Source organism: Mustela lutreola, chromosome 14, assembly GCF_030435805.1.
Source record: "Mustela lutreola isolate mMusLut2 chromosome 14, mMusLut2.pri, whole genome shotgun sequence".
In the NCBI taxonomy this organism is placed as follows: Eukaryota; Metazoa; Chordata; class Mammalia; order Carnivora; family Mustelidae; genus Mustela; species Mustela lutreola.
This window is the reverse complement of record NC_081303.1, coordinates 69,533,717-69,554,490: the sequence shown is the minus strand read 5'-3', so window position 1 is coordinate 69,554,490 and position 20,774 is coordinate 69,533,717. Positions and strand designations below refer to the sequence as shown.

Genomic DNA, 20,774 nt, shown 5'->3' with positions numbered 1-20,774 from the left:
GAAGGCTCGCCCAGTGTCTCACAGTTAGGAGCAGCAAGACCAAGACTTGAGTCCAGCTCCTCGGCCTGCAAAGGCCCCGGTCCCAATTCTTCCTCTTCCCCCACGCCTTCCATATTGTATAGCCTCTCCTTGGCCTCCCTTCTCTTGCTCACGTCCTCCTGCAGTCCGTCCTCCCACCACCAGCACTACCAACGATGTCACTGCCCTGCCTAGTCCCCATCAGTGCCATGAGCTCACGAAGGGACAGCTGGGCTGTCCTCACCTCCCTCTGCCCTTGCCTCCTGCTGGTCCCTTGCATGTGCTGTGTTCCTGGTGCCAAAGCACATTGCGCTGTTTCATAACTCTGGGCCCCAGTTTGTTTTGTTTTGTTTTGTTTTTAAGGGAGAGAGAGAGAATCCCAAATCGGCTCCATGCTCAGCGCAGAGCCCGACACAGGGCTCGGTCATGACCTGAGCCAAGACAAAGAGTCGGTTGCTTACACGACTGAGCGACCCACGTGCCCCTCACCCTTTTCTTTGACTCCATGCCTTCTCTGGGCAGTTTCCCTTGCGAGGGGTGTTCTCCCTGCCCCGTCTGACGGCCGCCTCTCCTTGGCTTATCCAGATCTGCTCTGCACCAGGCCAAGTGCCTGCCGGCTGGACTGTGTGTGCCGTCCATGGGCTGCCTCCCCGTCACGAGGGCTCTGCCAGGTGGTACACGGTTCCTTCTCTGGGCTCTGGCAGCCACCTGCTGTCCTGCTTCGGGGGCCCTGGGGTGCCAAGGGCTCCCTTGGGGACTGTGCTGTCTTCCTCTCTCCCTGTACTCTGCCCTGACCTTTGTAAATAGTCCGCTAGTGCACACACCTTGGGTGACTCCTGTGATCTTTTTCGTGCCAGGCCCCAGCCTGAAGCATCCCCCTCCACAGTCCCCATCACCACCCACCTCTTCAGGATGCTGCTGGGACAGCAGCTTCCGAGTGCGCCCTTCCCGGGAGCAGGCCAGCTCTGCGTCCCCCACGTCCCCAGGGCTCTGCTCCTCGGTCTGTGCTCGCCCCACTGTGGAGCACTACCAGCTCCTTGAAGTCAGAGTCTGGACTGGGCTCCGTGCTGCCTCCCGAGACAATGTGCTGTGGGGCTGGGGAGGGGGTCGGCAGAGTAAGATACATGTTTCTTAGACTAAAGTTATGCCGAACCATCCCCAGGGCTCGACACTGCCTCAGCTGCTGCTCTTGGGTAGTGGGAGACAGCCGAGAGAGAGAGAGCTTGTAGCATCATGGCAGGAAGAAAAGAATTCTCAAGCCAGGACAGTCTGGCTTCACGACCTTTTCCCATCCCCCAACCCTGGTGCCTGGCTTCCTCAGTCCCCCCAACCCAGCCCTTCCCCAGACTTCCAAAGTGAAAACAGAGGACATTAAAACGTGATTGGGAATTGTGATGAGATCAAGAATGTGTCCGCTCCACCCTCCCAACCCCCCATTTTGTTCCAAGATCTGTTTGTGGCGTGGAAGTAAAGATACATGGTTCCATATGATTAAAAAAAGAAGAAGAAGAAAAAGAAAACAGGAGATCGTGATTGAGAGGGGGTTGTCTTGGGACAGATTGTCCTGGGCTGTGTGAGGGGTTTGGGTGCTGATGCCGGCCCCACCACCACATTCTCTTATCCTTGAGTCCTGAGGTGATGTGCCTTCAAGGGAGCTGTGATTCGGACCTTCTCTGATGTAGGATCGGGAGGTGGGTCAGAGGAATCAGAGAAGGAAAAGTACCTGGTCATGCCGGCCAGGCACCCCAAGCCCTGGAAGGGGAGTGGGTGCCCTGTCCTTGCTTCCCGTCAGGCGCATGGGGGTTCCCATGTGCCGAGCAAGTGATGGCGGAAGCGGGGGTGGATTAGAGCAGAGGACAGAGTGTGTCATGAATCCCATGAGTCCCAGGAAGCTCCAGGTGGGTCATCTGAGGACTGACAGCCTTTGGAAAAACTAGGATGAGCATTTATAGTATTCCCGGGTTGGTCTATTTGAAGAAACTCGGGTGGAAGGTGCGCAGGCGGGGATCGCAGAGAAACCAGCACCTCTCCCCCGGGTGTCCCCTGGAAATCTTATCCACGGGAGGATGAATTTATAGGCTGCCAGAGAGAACCTGTGGAGGCATCAAAGACTTGGGAACACATCTGGAGAAGGAAATTCACAGTTTCGAGGTGGCCTCAATGCCTAAAAGGATATCAGTCACCACCACAGTCTAGTAATCAGAGGCTGTTTGACGGTCGGCGGTCAGCTACGTGGACAGGCGGGTCGTGTAGAAGTTGAGGAACCTGGCTGAGACGGCTGGGGTTCAGATTCTGGCTCAGAAACTGTCATGGGTTGGATTGTGTCCCCTCAGAAAGAGAAGTCCCGGTCGTAACCCTGGATACGCGTGACCCCTGGCTTCCCCTGGACCATGCCGTTGGGGAGCAGGTCTGTTAAGACACGGGACGTGGGTGATGTGTCCCAGCCCTGGGGACAGCTGTGAAGTAAGCAGTTTCACTGTGGGAGCAGTTCGTGAGTTCATCGTGGTCCCCTCACGCCAGAGAGCAGCCTGAGAAAGCGTCTGAGGGGAGCAGGCCTCACATCCAGAATGGCCAAAATGAGAGATGGAGGAGACAGAAACGGAAGGAACTTCTGATAGAAGAAAACCAGCCCAAGTGATAGAGAGCCCTGGGAACGCAGCGGGAGGAAAAGCTAATCTGACCGAAACGGTAATGAGAGAGAAAAATGATCACCACAAAGGTCAATTTTATCTAAAGATTCAATTAAAGCTCAGAAGCATGGAGAAAATGTGACAAGCAGGGACCGGAGTGTGGACACATGTTCACGTAGCAGGGCTGGCGGGCTGAGAGAGACTCACCAGTCCTTTGTGAGGGGCGGGGGTGGGGGGGCGTGCTTGCTGCTCTGACCCTCGTGTGGTTCTGAGAGCAAAGCCCTGGGGGCTCCCTCCAAACCAGCACCTCTCCTAAAACTGCCCCCAGGTGCTTGGAGGATAACATATTCATTTGGGGGCGGGTGGCTGGGCTGCCTGGGGGCGTCCTTGCTCTTGCGGGGTGGGAGTGACGTGGGATTCTCTCAGGACAGAGCTGTCCTCGGCAGTTCTGACCCAGCAGGGCGGTTCTGGTGTCCCCTGTGCTTTTCACCTCATGCTTTGTTCTCTCCCAGTGCTTTGGCCTTGGAAGACCCACTGGGGGCACCTGGCTGGCACAATCGGTGGAACAAGCAATTCTTGATCCTGGGGTTGTAGGTTCGAGCCCCACATTGAGTGTGGAGACGATTCAAAAATAAAATCTTAAAAAAAAAAAAAATAAAAAGATCCCATTGAGTTTTGTTTCTGCCATCTGCAAGCTACTCGGTAGCTTATGGTTCCAGCCACGGTCCATTCTGCTCTGTCCTGGGGGGTGTCTTTTGGGTTAGGAACGCCCACGGCTCTGAGAGCTCAAGAGAACCTCTGCTCCCTTATAGCTCGAGGCCCTGCCCCCCATGGTGACATCAGGGGCCCAGGGGTGACTTCGCTTTGTTCTTTCACTCACAGGCTCACAGGTTAAAAGTATTTCTACAGCACATGGGCTACGGAATATTTGCCCATCCCCCGTCTCGTCCACTCTCCATCTGCCCATCCCAGACCTTTACAACTCTGAGAGAGATTTTTAGTCTCATTTCAAGGATAAGGAGAGCAGGAAAAAACTGCCCAAGGCCCCATGTGTGGTCTAGAACCCCCATGTGTGGTTTGGGCTGCGGCAGGCCCCAGGCCAGCCAGTGAGACCCTCCCCACAGGCTGTGAGCAGAACAGGCTGTGGGGGCCCGTGTGAGGGGGACGCAGCTGTGGGTCCTGGGTGGGGCGACGTGTACACAGACTCAGGAAACCTTGCTCGAAACTCTTCACATTCTCTGTAGCCAGTAGATTCCATAGTCAACAGACCATCCCCACAGAGACGAGGACGGGGGACGGAGCTCTCACACAGGGGGCCAAGGCCATGCCGGTTTAGAGGTCATCCTATCAGAGAGAAGGCTGGGGACAGAGTAACCCGGAGTGGCGGGGAGGGGTGAGCACTTGTGGACACAAGTGCAATGTTAACTGATTCCAGTTGGTCCCAAAGAGGGGAGCCCATGGAGAAATATCATGGTGGCTACCCAGATGTTTATATGGGGCTCCTTAAAAGAACACGGAATGGCAGGCAGAGCTTAAAAGCAAACGTGAACGCAGAGGAGCAGCCGCGATGGACCGAGCTTCCTGGCTCAGTGGGCTCTAGGAAGGGGCTAAGGACAAGAGAACCGGCACAGGGGATGGAGCACGGGGCCCGGAGCTGCCAGGCCTCTCTCTGCATCTGCCCGTTCCATTTTTCTTCCTTTTCTTCCTTCAGTGCAGCACCATCCAATCTTCAAACTAGAAATGTTAGAACATAGGAGACTTACAAAACAACGTTTAAAAACCATGAGGACAAAGGTGTCCCTTCTTTAAGTGTGTCTGAGCCTCAGGTACTTGGGTCCTGAGGTCCTAACGAATGAGATGTGAGAAGGTGGCCAGCATGAGACATTCCATGCCACTTTTTATGAAGGAGGAAAGTCTTCGTCCAGGGATCACACACTAGTGAACTCCTCCAAGAGATCATGACACAGACAGTCTGTGAGAGCTCGGAAAAGGAAGTCGTGGTCGCCAGGCACCAGTGCTAAAAACCAATGACCCAGGTATGCTTACACACCCGCCCTCGAGCACCGTCGTGCTAATTGGCTTCGAGCGTCTGAGCTGACCACAGTGCGGAGCAACCAGGAGATCCTGCCCTGCTCCGCAAACCCGGGAATGTGATGCAGTTCCGTGTCCTTGGCAAGAGTCCCTGGAGAGCTGGGGGTGTGCAGGAAAGTTCACAGGGAAGAGGGAACTCCTGTTTGCCAAGCAAGCAACTTGCCGTGTGCTGGTTGTTGTGTTAAATATGGAGAGTGTGTGTGTGTGTGTGTGTGTGTGTGTGTGTGTGTGTGTGTAAATACTGATTCAAGTGAGGATGGAAAGGGCTCTGTCAATGGAGGGGTGGGCCTGAGGTCAACAGCTGGGAAGTGGAAAAGCTACGACTTGAACCCAGATCTTTCTCACCCGCAGCCCTCAGTGCAAGCCTGGTGGGGCCATAAGCCACGGACATGGTGCCGTGCAAGAACTGTCGAAAGAGAGGGTAGTGGATCGCTTAACCAATGAGCACATGAAGCGTGGCAGCAGTTTCTGAATATTCCGGAGGTTGCCCTGTGGACAGAGGATTAGCCTTGTTCTCTAAAGCCCCAAAGGGTGGAGGTAATAAGGCGCTTACCGTCCCATAACCACTTGCTGCTGGGGGCTCCCCTCTCTGGGTGCATTCCTCCTCCAAAGCCCAGGCCGAGAGGCAGTGCTGTGATCATCCCTGGTTCACTGGCGCAGAACCATGGGGAGCCGGGATCTCCTGCTAGTCCGTTGCCGAGCCCGGCCGATATCCGATATCAGGGTCTGTCCCCAACAAGGGCCGGCATTTGTTTCCCTCTGCTGCATTCCTGTTGGTCGATTTCTAACTAACATATGCAAAAATTGCCCAAGTAAGGAGAAGCTCCCAGAAAGGGAGTCCTCTACTGGGATGAATTGCCCTTCGCGGACACATCCTGAAGGGCGGGGACGCTGGGTGGGATTCAGGCCTGATGACCTCCCAAAGTGTCTTTGCGCTACTCTGTTTTTCTTCTGTGCTCTTGAGAGAAATAAGTTTACTTTAGATTACTAGTCGAGGAAAGGAGGTGTTGGTGGTGGGTCGCTGTTCCTTTAGTGCTCTGTCAACCTGAATTCTGTGATAATCTCCAAATCTAGTTGCTCCAAGATCCCCTTTCTATTTTAGTCATTCATGGTAAGTTCATGAGTAGAAAATAGAAGAGTTTATTGCTATAGCTTTGAAGCGTAACAGTTCCATTAGCAGGTGAGAATTAGAATTGTATGCGAACTTGAAAATAAAAACAAGAAATTTGAAGGGAGAACAGAACCTAACAAAACCTTAGTAATCATCATTGCAGTATAATGAGCTACTGTCTTACTATATAGTGAACTCCTGTGGTATCCCACCTTTGATAATTACACAGAAAGTTGAGAAAATCGAGCTGCTTTTTGGAAGCAGGATCAAAATGGCACCAGACTTCAGGATAAAGAAGAGGAAAAAGTCTTCCCTCATTCTCTGGAGCACTCATATTGGTCTCCTTCCCTCCCCTGCCCCAACACACAGAATCACAGTTCTTCTTTAAAAAAAAAAAAAAAGATTTTATTTATTCATTTGATAGAGAGGGGCACAGCAAGAGAGGGAACACAAGCAGGGGGAGTGAGAGAGAGAGAAGCAGGCTCCCTGCTGAGCAGGGGCTCGATCCCAGGACCTCCGGATCATGACCTGAGCCAAAGGCAGACGCTTAATAACTGAGCCACCCAGGTGCCCCCAGAATCACAGTTTTTAAGAAAACCATATGAAGAAATAAGTGTTCTTGGAATATGTTTCTAGACCTGGAAATTTGGATCTGCAGCCTTAATTTGTTGGTTTATTCACTTCTTGGTGAATGAGGTCGCTTTGAAAAACTTTGTGCCGCTTGGCTGTGTTGGTGGACACTGGTCGAAGCTCTGACTAGCAGACATTTTGGGTGAGCTAGAGGTTATCTTTTCTTTTCTTTTTTTTTTTTTTTTTTAATTTGTGGTTATTTTCTTTCTTTTTTTTTTTTTTTAAGATTATTTATTTATTTATTTATTTGACAGAGAGAGAGAGATCACAAGTAGGCAGAGAGGCAGGCAGAGAGAGAGAGAGGAGGAAGCAGGCTCCCCGCTGAGCAGAGAGCCCGATGCGGGACTCGATCCCAGGACCCTGAGATCATGACCTGAGCCGAAGGCAGCAGCTTTACCCACTGAGCCACCCAGGCGCCCCTGTGGTTATTTTTCTTTAATAAGGACGCTGCACCTCTCTGAACTCACGCGTAGCACCACCTGCCGCTAGTCCCCAGGGGCTGCCTCCACACACGGCCGCCCTCCAATTTGCTGGAATGTGCTTTGTCCAGCCAGGGAATGTTAACCTCCCTTGCTGCTGCTCCCGGCCGCCTTCCTGGTCCCCGTGTCCTGTCGGCAAGCTGCTCTGCCTTCCTATCCGTTGTAATTCCCGTTCCCAGTCCATAGGGCGTTGCATAGTAATTAAAAACTCAAAAATGGAAGGAGTTCTGTGTGTGATTCAGCTGCGCTAACCGACCTTACTTCCTTGGTTCGGGGGCAGGGGGAGTGAAAAACTAGGCAGACCACATCATGGCTCGGTGCCTCCCTCCCTCCTCCGCGAGCATTAGGAACCTTCTGGGTGTCCCTTACCATGCTGGCGCTGGGGGCAGCAGGAGGTCGTCCTTTCTCCTTCCAGGAGCTCTGGCGTAAATGTTGGAGTACAAGGGAGGTGCTGTGGTGACGGGGAGCCTAAGGGGGTTCGTCAGCTCCTGCTGGGAGCATGGGGTGGGCAGGAAGGCGTCTCTGACCCGCGTCTTGAAGGACACTGAGGCTGTCGGATGGAAAGGCAGGTGGATGTATGTGACTGGTTCTGAAGGGCTGTGTAGGGCAGGACTCTGGGGAAAGACGAAAGCAGGGAGGTAGCCATGCTGAGGAGTTTGGACTTGATTCTGCGGGCAGTCGGAAGCCTTTGTGAGGTTTTAGAGGGAAATAATGAGACGTAGTTTGTGTTTTTAAAAATACCACTTTGCTAGCAAGGTAGAGAATGGGTTGGCCCCAGGGGAGCTAGGAAGCAGAGAGAGAGATGCTAGACAGGTTGCAAAAACCCAGGTGAGAGAAGAAGGTTCTGTGAAGTAAGGCCGTACCGCGGAGGAGAAGGAGAAAACACATTTCCGAGCCGCCCTGAGGAGATGGGCTGCCAAGAACGGGGTCGTGAGCAAGAGATGACGGAGAACAAGGGAAGGGTGGGTGTGCCTCAGGCTTCTGGCTTGATGCTCCGGGGCCCTTGTCCAGAGGGGGCTTGGGAGAAGGAAGGCCCGGCTGGCTTGGAGAATTACGAGGACGCTCATCAATTTACTGGGCACCGGGATAAATCTGAGACGATTCAGAGACACTCAGTGGGGGACCACCTAGAAGGATTGCTGTGGGGGGCAGGGCTTGGTCTCAGTAACGATGGAGGAAGAGATGTTTTCGGGGAATGAGGAGAGGGAGGTCCCACAGATGCGCCCCCGCTTCTCCCCTCCCCTGCCCCATGCTGTCAGCGCTCAGACGCGGCTGATCCCGCGGCAGCCTGCCCTAGACCCCTTCAGACTCCGCCAGTGGGGGCCTTGCTTACGACGTTTCCCCTTTCCTCAGCCTTCCTTCCGTCTTCGCTCTTGTCCCCAGCAGCCAGAAAAGAGCACCAGGAAGTGAGTCCTCTGCTCAGACGCACCCCTCCCCAGGGGTTCCTCTTCTCCCCTGGAGCACATGCTCTGACCTTCCAGGGCCCCCATGTGCTGGCCTCTGGCTGCTTCCATGACCCCGTCACCAAGCCCACAAGCTCCACTGAAGCCACCGTGACCTCTGGCCGTTCCGCGAATGCTTCCAGCACCTTCTGGATGCCGCAGGGCTTTCATGGGAGCGGCTCCCACTTCTTGCAGTGGTGTTGGCACGGGCCTCCCCGAGAGGTTCCCTATGCTCCGGCCTCTGCCTCTCCACAGGGTCTCCCGCCCTGGCTAGAACAGCCGCCCCACACACTGCCCCCCATTCTGCCTCTTTTTCCTCAGAGCCCTCGTGTTGTTGATGGAGATCCCCTGCTCGTGAGCTCTGTGGCTTTAGGGCTTTTGTCTGTCCTGCTGCTGCTGGGATAGCGCCCGGCCCGCAGTGGGCACGTGGGGGTGGGAGGATGGGTGGAGCCATGGAACAGTCGTGTAGAGGCCGTGGGCCTGCTGGAGAGGGACTCTGATAACCACACAGACTGTCTTCATCTCCCCCAGCGGGGCCCGCGCTACCGGCTCCCCGACTCCCCTCGTCTGGATAGACCCATGGACAGGCGTCCAGAAACTTGCCCCCATTTCCATCAGTAGGATGTGGACTCATTGCCCTGATAAGGATGGTAACAATTTTTTTCCTTCTAACAGACAAGCTCCCGGCACAGATTTGCTGCCCAGCAATAGCACGGGGTCCGTGTCCCGCCCAGGCCCCCACTTCTGAATCCAGAGCTCACTCAGGGGAGTGTCTGATGCTTTTGGAAAGTGCTGCCTGCCTTCGTAGGAAGAGGCGAGCTCTGTCTTCAGCATGCCCTTCAACAGAGTTTACCTTGATGGAGATTTGAACCTAATGCAATCTTCAGTGCATTTTTCTGTTCCTCTTCGTGTAGGATCTTCTACGTTTCTCATGATTCCCAGGACCTGAAGATCTTCAGCTATATTGCCCGAGACGGTGCCAGCAACATTTTCAGGTGTAACGTCTTTAAATCCAAGAAGAAGGTAAATGGGCCGTCTTTGGTCATTTTTTATTTTCCTCTGACAGAACCAGAATAACCCCCCTCCCCAGTGTTGACCCCTTCCCTGTTGTCAGAGAGGCAAGATTCGAGGTGGCTCTGCATGCGTGACATGCGGGAGCCTTCCGAGTGGTCTGTCAGTGTCCCTGTGTAATGAACTTCCCCTTCAGTTTCATCTCAGCTTTGTACTCCGTGACACGCGGACATCTCGAGCGTTCTTGGGCCGATGGACAAGGGCTCTGGAACAGGACAGATGGATCGCACCAGGAGTTTGGTAGGCAGGAAGCACGGCGTTGACTTAAATGATCTTCTATCATATTCTGAATATCGATCAGGGGCCTACAAGTCATGACATGTGGAGGCTAGTGGAGACTCTGTGTGCGAGGCTGGCTGTCCTGGGTGGCTGTTTTTGGGTTGTAACCTTGATGCTTGAGTAAATGCAACTTTGGCAATTTGGTAGATGCTATTTCTATCTTTTCTCCAGAATTTAACACAAAACTGGAGTTAGAAACCTGGGGTCTAGCCCCTCCTCTCTACGAGAGCCCTGAGAGATGTTATGTGGGTCACTATCCCCTATGGGTCTCCGCTTCCTTGTCTATAAAACAAGGAGGTGAGTCAAAAGCAGAGTTTCCCACAATGTCTCCTGGAAAATATTTACCACCCAAAATGTTCCATATCAAAATTATCCTCTTTGAATTTGCTGGGAAGTCCTAAAGTTCGAGAAACTCCTTTAACTCTGTTTAACCCAGCATCTCACAAAACTGATTTGGCTACAGGATCATGTTTTTGCTTTGTAATCTGTGTAATCTCCTAGGAGCTATTTTTCTGCAGAGGGGATTTCAGAAAACACTTTCTTTATGCCTCTAAGATTCCTTACACGTCTGCTGCTCTGGCCACAAACTACAGAGCATGGCTTTCTGTGAGGACAACTTCCAGATCCCTTCCTGGGGACCCCTTCTTTGATGCTGTATGACTTCATAGACTATGAAGCATCTTTAATGGATTTGTAGGGACTGTGTCAAGTAGGCCTAATCAGGGTAATACGTGACGGGGCTGTGATTCACTAATGTGTGTGTCCAGTTCCCGACTTGTCCCCCGTGCTTTGCCAATTTACCTTCTTCCTCTAAGGAGATTGGTGTCCTTGGCCACCTGTTCCCAGGCTTTTTAATGCAGATCATGAAATTTGGATAGAAGGACCTAGAACTGGAAAGGTGGAAGGAAAATGCACAAGTTGCCAGACTTCTAGATGATAGTACAGTGGAGGGAAAGTGTGTCAGTGGGGCCGAGTCCAGCTGCGTGTTGAAGAACTGATAGGAAGAGGGGCGGGGGGCAGAGAGAAGCCAGAGGGGCCGCAGACAAGCACGGGGGTCTTGGGAAGGCAAATGGCTCTTCTATAGTTCGGAGGTGTAAGGGATCTGGGAAATGCAGTGTTCCTGAGAATTAAGAATCGGCTCCCCATAATGTGCTTTGACAGGTGCAGCTGAAGACTGCGATCCCTTTTAATTCATTTTGAGTGCCCGACTGTCCATCCGACTTCCATTTTGTCTAGAGACTGGACCACGTGGGCCTTGGGATCTATTAGAGCTATACACGGCATGTTATAATTTACCAAGTACTTTAATATCTAACCTTGCTGGAGTCTTCCAAAACCTCTGTGAGGAAGTTCGGGCAGGTAGCTTTCACCCCCGTTTCCCCGATGACTAAACGGAAGCTCAGAGAGATGCAGTGACTTGCCCACGGTCGCCTGAAGAGGCACTGGCCGGAGTCAGAATGGAAGACTTTTGAGCAGGGAAACCTAGGGTAAAGGGTATCATTCCTTCTGTTTGCTTTGCCATCACATGTAGCAGAGTGACACAAACACAGTGGGGTCGTCCCATCCTTCTGCCAAAACCTGATTCGGGGGGCAGGGCCCACTGGGACTTTGACCTTGAAGCAAAGCACGGAGTTAGGTTCTTATTACCCAGTGACAAGCAGCGGTCGCCTGGCTCCCTCTCAGTTCAGCTTTCCCCGTGTCTCCAAGCTCTCGGGCCTCATTCGGATCTGGCTCTTCTATTTTCCATGGCCCTTTTCCCCTTGGCTCCTGAGGTTGTTACTCTCAGAGGAGTGGGTTCTCAGACCCCTTGCTGGCCTGCAGCCACGCAGCTGGAAGAATGCTATCGCCAGCCTGTGGGGTGTGCTGCTGCCCAAGTGTGCGTGGAAGAGCCAGTGAGGAGAAGTGAATTGTGCAGCGAAGCCTGCAGAGGGGCGCGCGGGGGACCCGCCTGCAAGGTTTTACATGCTTATCCCGGTGAGTCTCTAGGGATGGTGATTTGCGGTTTTGTAAAGCGCTTCTGGCCTGGGGAGGTAATAGTTTGGGTGAGAGTTTTAACTGGCCAGTCATAGGAACTTAGGGGGTGTGGGGGTGTGGGGACTCCATGCCCTCAGGAGACGTGTGTTGCAGGGATGTTTTCAGAGCATTGGAGGTCGATCGGGAGATCTTTTGACTGGCAGCCAGCGGGCCTGGCTGTTCTCCAGAGCCTTTGTGTTGCTCACAGTGTGGAAAACCCACTGATGAGCTCCTTGCTGTGTCAAGGGCTTGGGGTATCACTGTTTGGATCACACCATGGCCCCAGGGTGGGCACCCAGGGCCCAGACAGTCTCCTCATGTGGTTCCCGTTCACCCTGGGGAGCAGAGCTGTCTCTCCTGTGGGTTGAGAACAGGGGTGAGGCGTCTCTGCTGTCCTGTTGGAGGCCCCCATTTGTGCCCCCACACGACCGTGATTCTGGGTCTGGGGACCCTCGCGCGGGTTGCTCACGCATACGGCCGGCGTGGTTCTCCTCTTGGGCTCTTGTCAGGAGCTAGACAGCAGAAGACTGTGGCAAGCCAGCCTAGCACCTGCTGGTCACCCAGGACCCCGGGTCACTCAGGTTCTGGCTTAGAAGGAAGTCATCTGTTTTGTTTACCTGCTATGCCTGTGACTCTTCTAAACTCTCTATATGCAAGTTCTCTTACATCATTCCTGTGGCAGGTGTGTGAGATAGGCCCTTGTCCACTCTTCATTTTCCAGATGGGAAAACAGAAGCTTAAGGGGCATAAGTCATAACAAGTGGGACTGAGCCCAGAGAATCTGACTCTTAACCACGCCATTGTACTGTTTTCCATCAGGAAGTTGAAGAACAAGGAGTAGCCTCGTTCTCCAGGACCTGTTTGCAGTGAGATTCTCCTGCCTTTGTCACTTGCACACGGAGAGCTCCTTAACTCTGAATGACCCAAGGCACTCTGACATAGATTTTCCTTTTTTTCCTCTCACTGTTTTTGCAGGGTAGGTACTGACTCCATCATATAGTTGGGGAAGGAAGGGCCCAGGGAAGTAGTTTGCCATTGGTCGCACAGTGAGTCAACAGTGCCACTGACGCTAGAACCGGGCCTTCCGCCTCCTCACCCCGAGCTGGGAGTGGGGCTTCTCCTCGCCAGAGCTTCTAGTGGAGATGTTTCCTAATGACCACGGCATCCTCCCAGCCCCCTTGGGGGGGTTCGACGCTAGTATTCATGTGCAAGGCCTCTTGCCTCCTGCCTCTTGCCTCTTGACCTCTCCTGTGCAGTGGCTGTCGCTCTCTGTCTTTTCCTCCTGCCCCCAGGAGGATGAGGCTGTCAGCCCTGATTAAGTGTGACTGTACTTAATAGCGCGTCAGTGCGTGAAGTGTTGGTGATTAACAGAAGCTGTAGGAAGCTCCGTTCTCTTCGCGGGCAGCTCCTTGAAATCATTTTGCCTGCCATCACGGCTCAGCTGGTTTGGGTTAGGAGAAATGACTTCCTCCTGTAATGCTGTCACCGTCAGATGAGGGCCCACTGCTGAGAAGTCTCACAGTCTGTCCTTGATGGCTTGCGATAGACTTGGGGTGATGATGACGGTCGTGGGCTAAACAATAAGTCACTTGCCCCACCAAGTTGAGGATGAAGGAGAGGGAGGTCTGACACTCAGGGGAAGAGCATTTTTTTGTGTGTCTTAAATGCTGGGGTAGTGGGATGGAGTTGGGAAGTCAAAATAGAGAAACCACAGGTTTCAGAACTCACCTGGTCCACACCTCTCTGTTTATGGATGGGGAAATCGGTACCTGGAAAGGTGAGTCAGCTTGCTCCTGGTCACCTGGGTAGTGAGTGCTAGTAGCGAGGTTATAACCCAGCCTTCTTTCTCTATGGTCCTATGGTTCATGGACTAGCAGAGTACAAGGAAGAACCCAGCAGTACAAGGAAGAACCTGGAAATTTTAAGATCTCCCGTGTCCTGTCGATGTCAAAACTCATACTCACTTTGAAACCAAACTTTCCCCATCACAAGCAATATTCTGGTGTCCCGGGCGCTGCCTCAATCAGATTATAGATCAAGGCCATCCAATAACCTGTTGGACAGAATCCTCACCCATCTCCAATTTCAGAGCCTTCTTACCTTGGATCTTCCTCGTATTGAAGTCCAAATATATTTTTTTGCTTCAGCATTGTGAATTCTGTACACTGCAATCATTTGATAGATATAAGCTTAAATCTTTTACTACAGTTAAAAAAAAAGCACATTAAAGAATCATGATCTTCAGTTCTATTTTTTTGTTGTTCAGATTCTGTGGTAGTTCAGGTCGAGGTAAGGAAGGGCATTGGACTTTATTGCTGAGAAAAATCATGAACCAGGGGCCATTCTGGAACTGACTTATTGGACTTCAGACCCCTAGAATTCAGAAGCACGTGGCAGACAGGTCTCAAGTGCGGGGGGCGGGCGCAGTAGACGAGAGTGGAGAAGAGAGAGCCGTAGACTAAGGAGGAGCGTGCCCCACGTTTCTCCCTCTTACTGTTTCCTTTGCCATCTTCATATCCATGATGAGCACCTGCTCCTCCCTTTCCTTGCTTACCCGAGGACTCATTTCATCATCTCCAGATTGAGAAATACACCTTCTTCCAGGACAGCAAAAAGCGGAGCAGTGCCCAAGGTCATTCATTAAGTCAGCTGCAGAATCAGACAAATAGCTACCAGTCTTCACGCGTGTGTCACACTTGGAAGATTCCCCATGTCAACAGGGCCAACCAATAAGAGGGTCGCTTAACATGGGAAGAGAAGCTAAAATCAGGACAGGCTATACTTTTTCTCTGGATCAGCCAAGTACGGGGGCATCAACCTTTTGATTTCTGTCTTCCTGAAGCCACCACTGCAGGCTCTCGTGTGCCTTTGAGTCGCTGCCCACTGTCACAGAGAACGTGGCCTTAGTTCCTGGTGGCTGCTGCGGTTCCCTGGATACTGACACCCATTAAGTGTGCCGTTGGCAGCCCCAGTAGGCACACTAAAGAGGACAGACAGCCTTTGGTTGTGTCTTGACCCCTGTGCTGGACAGACGGATGGCCTGCGGTCGGGGAGGGGGTGGAGGCTTTGTTGGCGTGAATAAATGGAATGGTTTAAAGAAGCATTTCTGTGTGTCTAGAGGGTAATAAGTAGCACCAAGTTGTTAGACTGCTTCCATTCCAGGCCTGTTTCACTAAATCACCTGTAATCAGCACTCTCCTGAGCTGCCGTGCTCCCCATCTGTGGCCGAGAGCTACTCCGAGGTTAGATATTCCTTCCCAGCTTTGAAAAACATCAAAGTGACCACTGCCGGCCTAGTCTTGACAACTCAGAGCCCACAAATGCTTTGGGGCTGCTGATGGAAAGTGGCTTTTGGATGGGAACATTGGATCCATGTGGCCGAGCACTTTCAGGGGACTTTTGTGAGACCAACCAGGATTTGTCGAGAAAAAAATGTGGCCAAGTGACACTTTGTAGAAATCTAGCAAATTCCAGAGAAGGGCCAGATTCTGGACCTGGGGAAGACTGCTTTCCCAGCAGGCCACTCGTGCGTCCTGCTCCATGCCTGGCTGCCTTCTCAGCTTTATATCTCCACTCTGATGTCCGAAGGCCTGTTTGTGGTCATGAGATGTGAGCAGCTGCTTGTGGCCCGTGGGGACCTATGGAGAGGTTCTTTCGAAAGCTGCTTTTAGTGAGAGTCCTCCCTCGTGGGCTTAGGCATGGCGTACGAACTAGTAAGTCTTAGCACATGTGAGTCCTGCATTCCTCGGCGGTGGCAGGCAGAACCAGCTTTCTTGCTTGGAAGACCAGAAGGCCCAGTCCCTGGGTGCAGCAGGCCCAGCAGGCAGGAAGCAGCACGGCTGTGCAGAGAGCAGATGGCACCAGCGGAGGGAGGGACAGGCCCTGCCTGGCACAGGTTGGCTCTCCAAGCCTCCTTCCAGTAACTTCCCTTAGTGGGATCCTTAAATGGGAATCACCTAACAGTAGACTTCCCACTGGGGAGGGGAGGCGAGCCTGAGAGGTCAGTGGGCAGCAGAACTTGCACAGCCATTTCTGAGAACTGGAGCCATCTAGCGTCTCACAGCTCCTGGACTGGTGAGAAGGGAGCCCCGTGCTCTTACGGGTCTCTCTCCACATGTAAAGCAGGCTGCCGGGTAGCTTGACTCCGTGTTCAAGTTCGAGGGCTCTCCACGGAACGTGCCACTGGGTCCTTTCACTGTGAGTGGAGATGTGACTCCATTAGCACAAACCGAAGGAAGCCGTTTAGCCGTGAATGTGCACATCTAGAACTCGAATCCGACAATTTCCTGGTGGTGGAAACCATCACACAAGCGCAGACCAAAGATCATCCGGCCCGTCGCTTCTCCTCTGTTACGCGCTGTGGGCCAAGGGTGGTTGTGCATTTCGCTTTTGGTGCTCACCTGTGTAGTAAGAGGCAACTCTCTTCACATCTCTGTTTCTGTTGTGATAGAGTCAGTGCAGCCTTTCCTATTCATTTTCTTAATTGCCTCTCGGCCCCAGACCCCGTTCATGAGCCCCGGGGCTGAGCCGAGCACTGCAGGAGGCGCTGGCCGGCACCTTAGTCGTACGCGGACCCCTCTGGGCGGGCGAGGGGAGGTCGTAGACGGCGCCGATTCCGCGCTTCGGGTGACGTCACAGAGGCGCACACAGAACAGCTGTCACGAAGGGCGGGTCAGAAGGAGCGGGGGCCTGAGGCGAGGAGGCGGGGAGCCATTAGCGACACAGGGATGCTGGGACCGGGGAACCCAAAGTCCGCATTATCTGCCTCTTCGGGGAACCGAGCTGAGGGTCCCCGGCCGCTGGTGGTGAGCGAACTAACGTGTGAGCGCGAAGCACGAGGGGGGCTGAGCCCACTTTCTTCCGGCCGCCCTGGGCTTGTCAGTGATGGCAGTGGGAGGGTATGTTCTGGACGTTTGTCCCTGATAAAGGGGACAGAGATGTGGGCCACAGTCGAGGCTCTCCAGAGGTCAGCCCTGAGTGTGCTCGGTCGTCCGGCTGGGATGTGGGAGAAACGCGGGTCCTCAGAAGAGCCGGTTCCCGCTGGATTGAACTCCGAGCGCTCCCTTTCGAAGAGAAGGTGAGGAGTCCTGGCCCAGCCCCTGTCTAATCCTCTAGGTTCAGGGGCACGTGTGTGAGGACTTGCCAGCTTCTAACATCATCCTCAAAGCCAGTTACGGAGCGTGTCTGTGACTCCTGGGGGGGGGTGGAATTGGTTCCCTGTCCACCCCAGGAGAACCTGAGATTTTTAGCAACAGATGCTCGAATGACTATGGAGCTTGGCCGGGTAGGCACAGCCGACCTGGGGTCTGATCAGTCAGAATGTGACGAATCTCAGACACGGGCGTAGAGGGGAGAGCCACGGTTAAATAAACTGCTGTGGTCGTGGGACGTTTGGGGACCCCCACTCACAAGGAGCAGTGAGCTGAGCTCACCCAGCCTGTAGCTTGCACCAGACTCAGTCTTGGGAGGAAGGTGAAAGCGGACTGATAATGTGCTTGGTCAGCTGTCCCCTCCGGAGGCCAGGCCCTGGAAACCGTGCTGGGGGCTCTTCCTGGGAGCCTGCGTGGGTCCCTTGAGACTATAGGGGCCGAAGCTCCCTTGTCCCGTCTCCTCCTCCTCCTCCAAGTTAAGGAGAGCTAGAGTCAAGCTCTGTCCTTGGGCTGTTTGTTAAAAGAAGTAGTTAAACATCCCCTCAGCCCAGACTCATCGGTCCCAGGAGGGAAAAAGTGGCGGCTGAGTTGCCGGTCGCGTGGCAAACCCACTGAACGTGTGATTATACTTGGCGAAGGCGTCAGAAGATCTTGACCACTTTTGTTAAACCCGGGAGGAGGAATTGGGCTAAGTCCAGAATGGGGGTGTTTGGTGTGTGTCCTTCCAGTTGACTTACTGTGATGGAACCCTGGTGAGTGTCTACTTTCTGGGCCATTTCAAGAAGAAAACTGGCTTCGCACTCCTCTTGGTCAGCATGGACATCACTTTCCATCTCTTTTTGTGGGTTTCTGTCTGCGAGGCCCCGGCACGTCCTCTCCCATCCCTGGCCTTTCTTGTGTCCTTGCAAAGGGTCCCCACGCCCTTCACTGGCTCTTCTTTCCTTTCTCCTTCCCAGAGCCAGGCTATGCGAATCGTGCGGACGGTCGGGCAGGCTTTCGAGGTCTGCCATAAGTTGAGCCTCCAGCACACGCAGCAGAACGCAGACGGCCAGGAGGACGGAGAGAGCGAGAGGAACAGCAGCAGCTCAGGGGACCCAGGTAGGCACCCGGCAGGCGGCTGCGGTGAGCGTGGGTGGACGGGTTGGGGGATACCCAGTATGGGGCCGCGCCTCCCTCCACCAGGGTCCGGGCAATCGGTCCACTTCAAAAAACAACTTAGTGTTTTTTCTCTCTCTGGATTCCAAACCTTCCTTATGGAAGCGCATGTGACTTTCCTAATAGAAAATTACAGATGTTTATTGAACAAGGAAGCATTTAAACGGCTGATGCTACCAAATCCGACCCCCAGGAAAACTCCAGTACAAAAGCGCATTTGTGAAACAAATCAGAAAGAAGATAAAGTTTGTAGTGACCTTAATAGCTCTTTCCCAGTTTTCTAAGTTCTGTAGTGCTGTAAACCTTTGATGCGGACATATTTTCAGTACCTCTCATTTTGGAGTGTCATCGAAAGTCAAGAAACCTGCGCGTCTTATAAAAATACGAATTCTCGTGTTCCTCTCCCGCTTTAACAAAACAATACAAATTTCTGACAGCCTGAGGGGCACCAGGAAAAGCTATTATATTCAGAACCCGGGGGACACAGATAACGTGGTGTGCAGAGGAAAATCCAAAGTTTCAACTGTTTACGTTAACAGATAACCAATCGTGAAAATCAAATTAGTGAAGTATCAACTCAGGAGGTCAAACAACAAAGTAAAAGCTCACACTGCAAAGGGCTCGAGAACGCAGATGATTGGTTTTAATTCTGGCAGCACCAGACCCTGGCTGTGTGATCTGGGGCAAGTTAATAACCTCTCTGGGCCCTAGTTCTCTCTTTGGAAGAAAACGAGAATAAAGTTGTGTCCATCTCATAGGATTATTGTGACCACAGATGAACAGATACTTGTGAAACACTTGGTCCATAGTAAACACCAGATACATATTAGCTGTTATTATTTTAACAGAAATATGGAAAAATAAACAAGAAAGAATAGAAAAATTCCTGGAAAAATGAGCGATGACAGATGAGTGGCTGTGCAGACATGAAGACATGAAGCTACACTAGCTAGAAATACCGAGGCGTGAATGTGTCCCTGAATGGGTCATGAGACCCCAGCACATCCAACATGTGATGTTATTCTAGATGTTGCTGGGAAGCTGTTTTCCAGATGAGATTAACATTTATTTTAAAGACTTTATTTATTTATTTGGGGTGGGGGTGAGGGAGAGCACAGAGGGAGAATGAAATGGAGAAGCAGGCTCCCGCTGAGCAGAGAGCCAGATGGTGGGGCTCGATCCTAGGACCCTGAGACCATAACCTGACCTGAAGGCAGGTGCCCAACTGACTGAGCCGCCCCGGTGCCCAGAGACTAACATTTAAATCAGGAGGCTTTGAATGCAGCAGAACACCCTCAGTGATGTAGGTGGGCCTTAACAAATCAGTTGAAGGCCTTAATAGAGCAAAAGGGGAATTCTGCCAGCAGATGGCCTTTGGTCTTGGACTGCAACTCTTCCCTGGGTCTTGAGCTCGCCCTACAGATTTTGGACTTGTCACATCTCCACAGTCCCATGATTCAGTTCCTTAAAATCAGTATGTTTACGTCTATTTCCCTGATAGTTTCCAGCACTCTGCAGGGCTGTATCCTCATTTACACGAGGAGGGGAGAGGCCCTGTCACATGTCCTGCGCTGCAGGGATGCCAATAGGTTACACAGACATCCGATCTGTGCTGGACCTCCTTAAGGATGAAACTCAGGTCTTTGACCTCTTAAACTTGGAAGAAACTGTACTAGACCGGGTGTTTCTATATGTAGGGCATCATTTACATTACATCTTGGGGAGAGGGGTTGCAGGAGAAGCCAGGTAGCTGAGGTCTTATGTATACTAATGTTACTTGAGAAAATGCTCACTGAGAAGGTAATAAGGGAAGGGGTGGCATGGCTGGCGAGCCTGTTATTTCAGCCCTGACCGTCCACCACAGCTGGAGGAGCACAGTCACGTTGGTCTCAGCCCACAGCAACTGTCACTGTCACCATCACCAGCTCTCTGCTCAGCCCGCCGGTCTCGCCCCAAGGTCCCACTCCTGCGATCCTGCCAACCTCCCCAACCACCATCATTCTTAATAACATGTCCTTTTCTCCAACTTTCTTATTCTAAGATTATGGTGTGTTACCTCTAACCTACGAAATATGTGTTGGTTGACTATTACTGATACAGTTATTAACAACGGTGGGCTCTTAGTCATGTTTGGGGGGCATCAGAAGTTACACATGGATTTTCAACCTCATGGGGTGGTCGGTGCCCCTAATTCCCATGTTGCTCAAGGGCCAACTGTATGATACTCGAAAGACATGTTACACAATAGCTAGTTCTGTGGCTCAGAGTTGGAAATGCGTGACCTCCCCCATTATGCACTGTGGGAAGGAGGCAGGAGGATCTCTTGAGTCCCAAGGTCTTGGGGTAGGTCTGAGTTTAGTGACGAATTAGGGTCCCCTCTGATTGCAGCCGTTACCACGAAGGGTACGTCTACTTAGAACACTAGGTTTGGGATGCCACGGATCTGGAATGGAAAATCTTCCTTCCTCCAGGAAAGCTGCTCACTGCCTGGCCCCATAGTCCCGTGCTCTTTACGGCCCCTCCTGCTTGCTGACCCGCTGTAAAGCACTAGGAGCACGTCTCTTCTGTCCATACTGCCTCCCCCAGAACCATTTATTGACTGCAGCGGGGTCTTCGCTTGTAATGAGGCACCCTGAAACACCAGGGTAGAGCGGTTGGTTGGTGTGTGTGTGTTTTGTTACGAGCCCCTCCCATCCATGTTCCGG

At 52.6% G+C, this 20,774-nt stretch overlaps 1 protein-coding gene across 5 annotated transcripts in view; it reads left to right on the top strand.

Annotated features, from left to right (window-relative positions):
* The window catches only part of NOS1AP (nitric oxide synthase 1 adaptor protein), a 263,224-nt gene that overhangs the window by 209,569 nt on the left and 32,881 nt on the right, over positions 1-20,774 (top strand). For all 5 annotated transcript variants that reach the window (XM_059146119.1, XM_059146120.1, XM_059146121.1 and 2 more), the window contains 2 exons: positions 9,316-9,424; positions 17,871-18,012. In XM_059146119.1, coding sequence (XP_059002102.1) covers positions 9,316-9,424; positions 17,871-18,012 — 251 coding nt within the window. The remainder of the gene's footprint in view (positions 1-9,315; positions 9,425-17,870; positions 18,013-20,774) is intronic.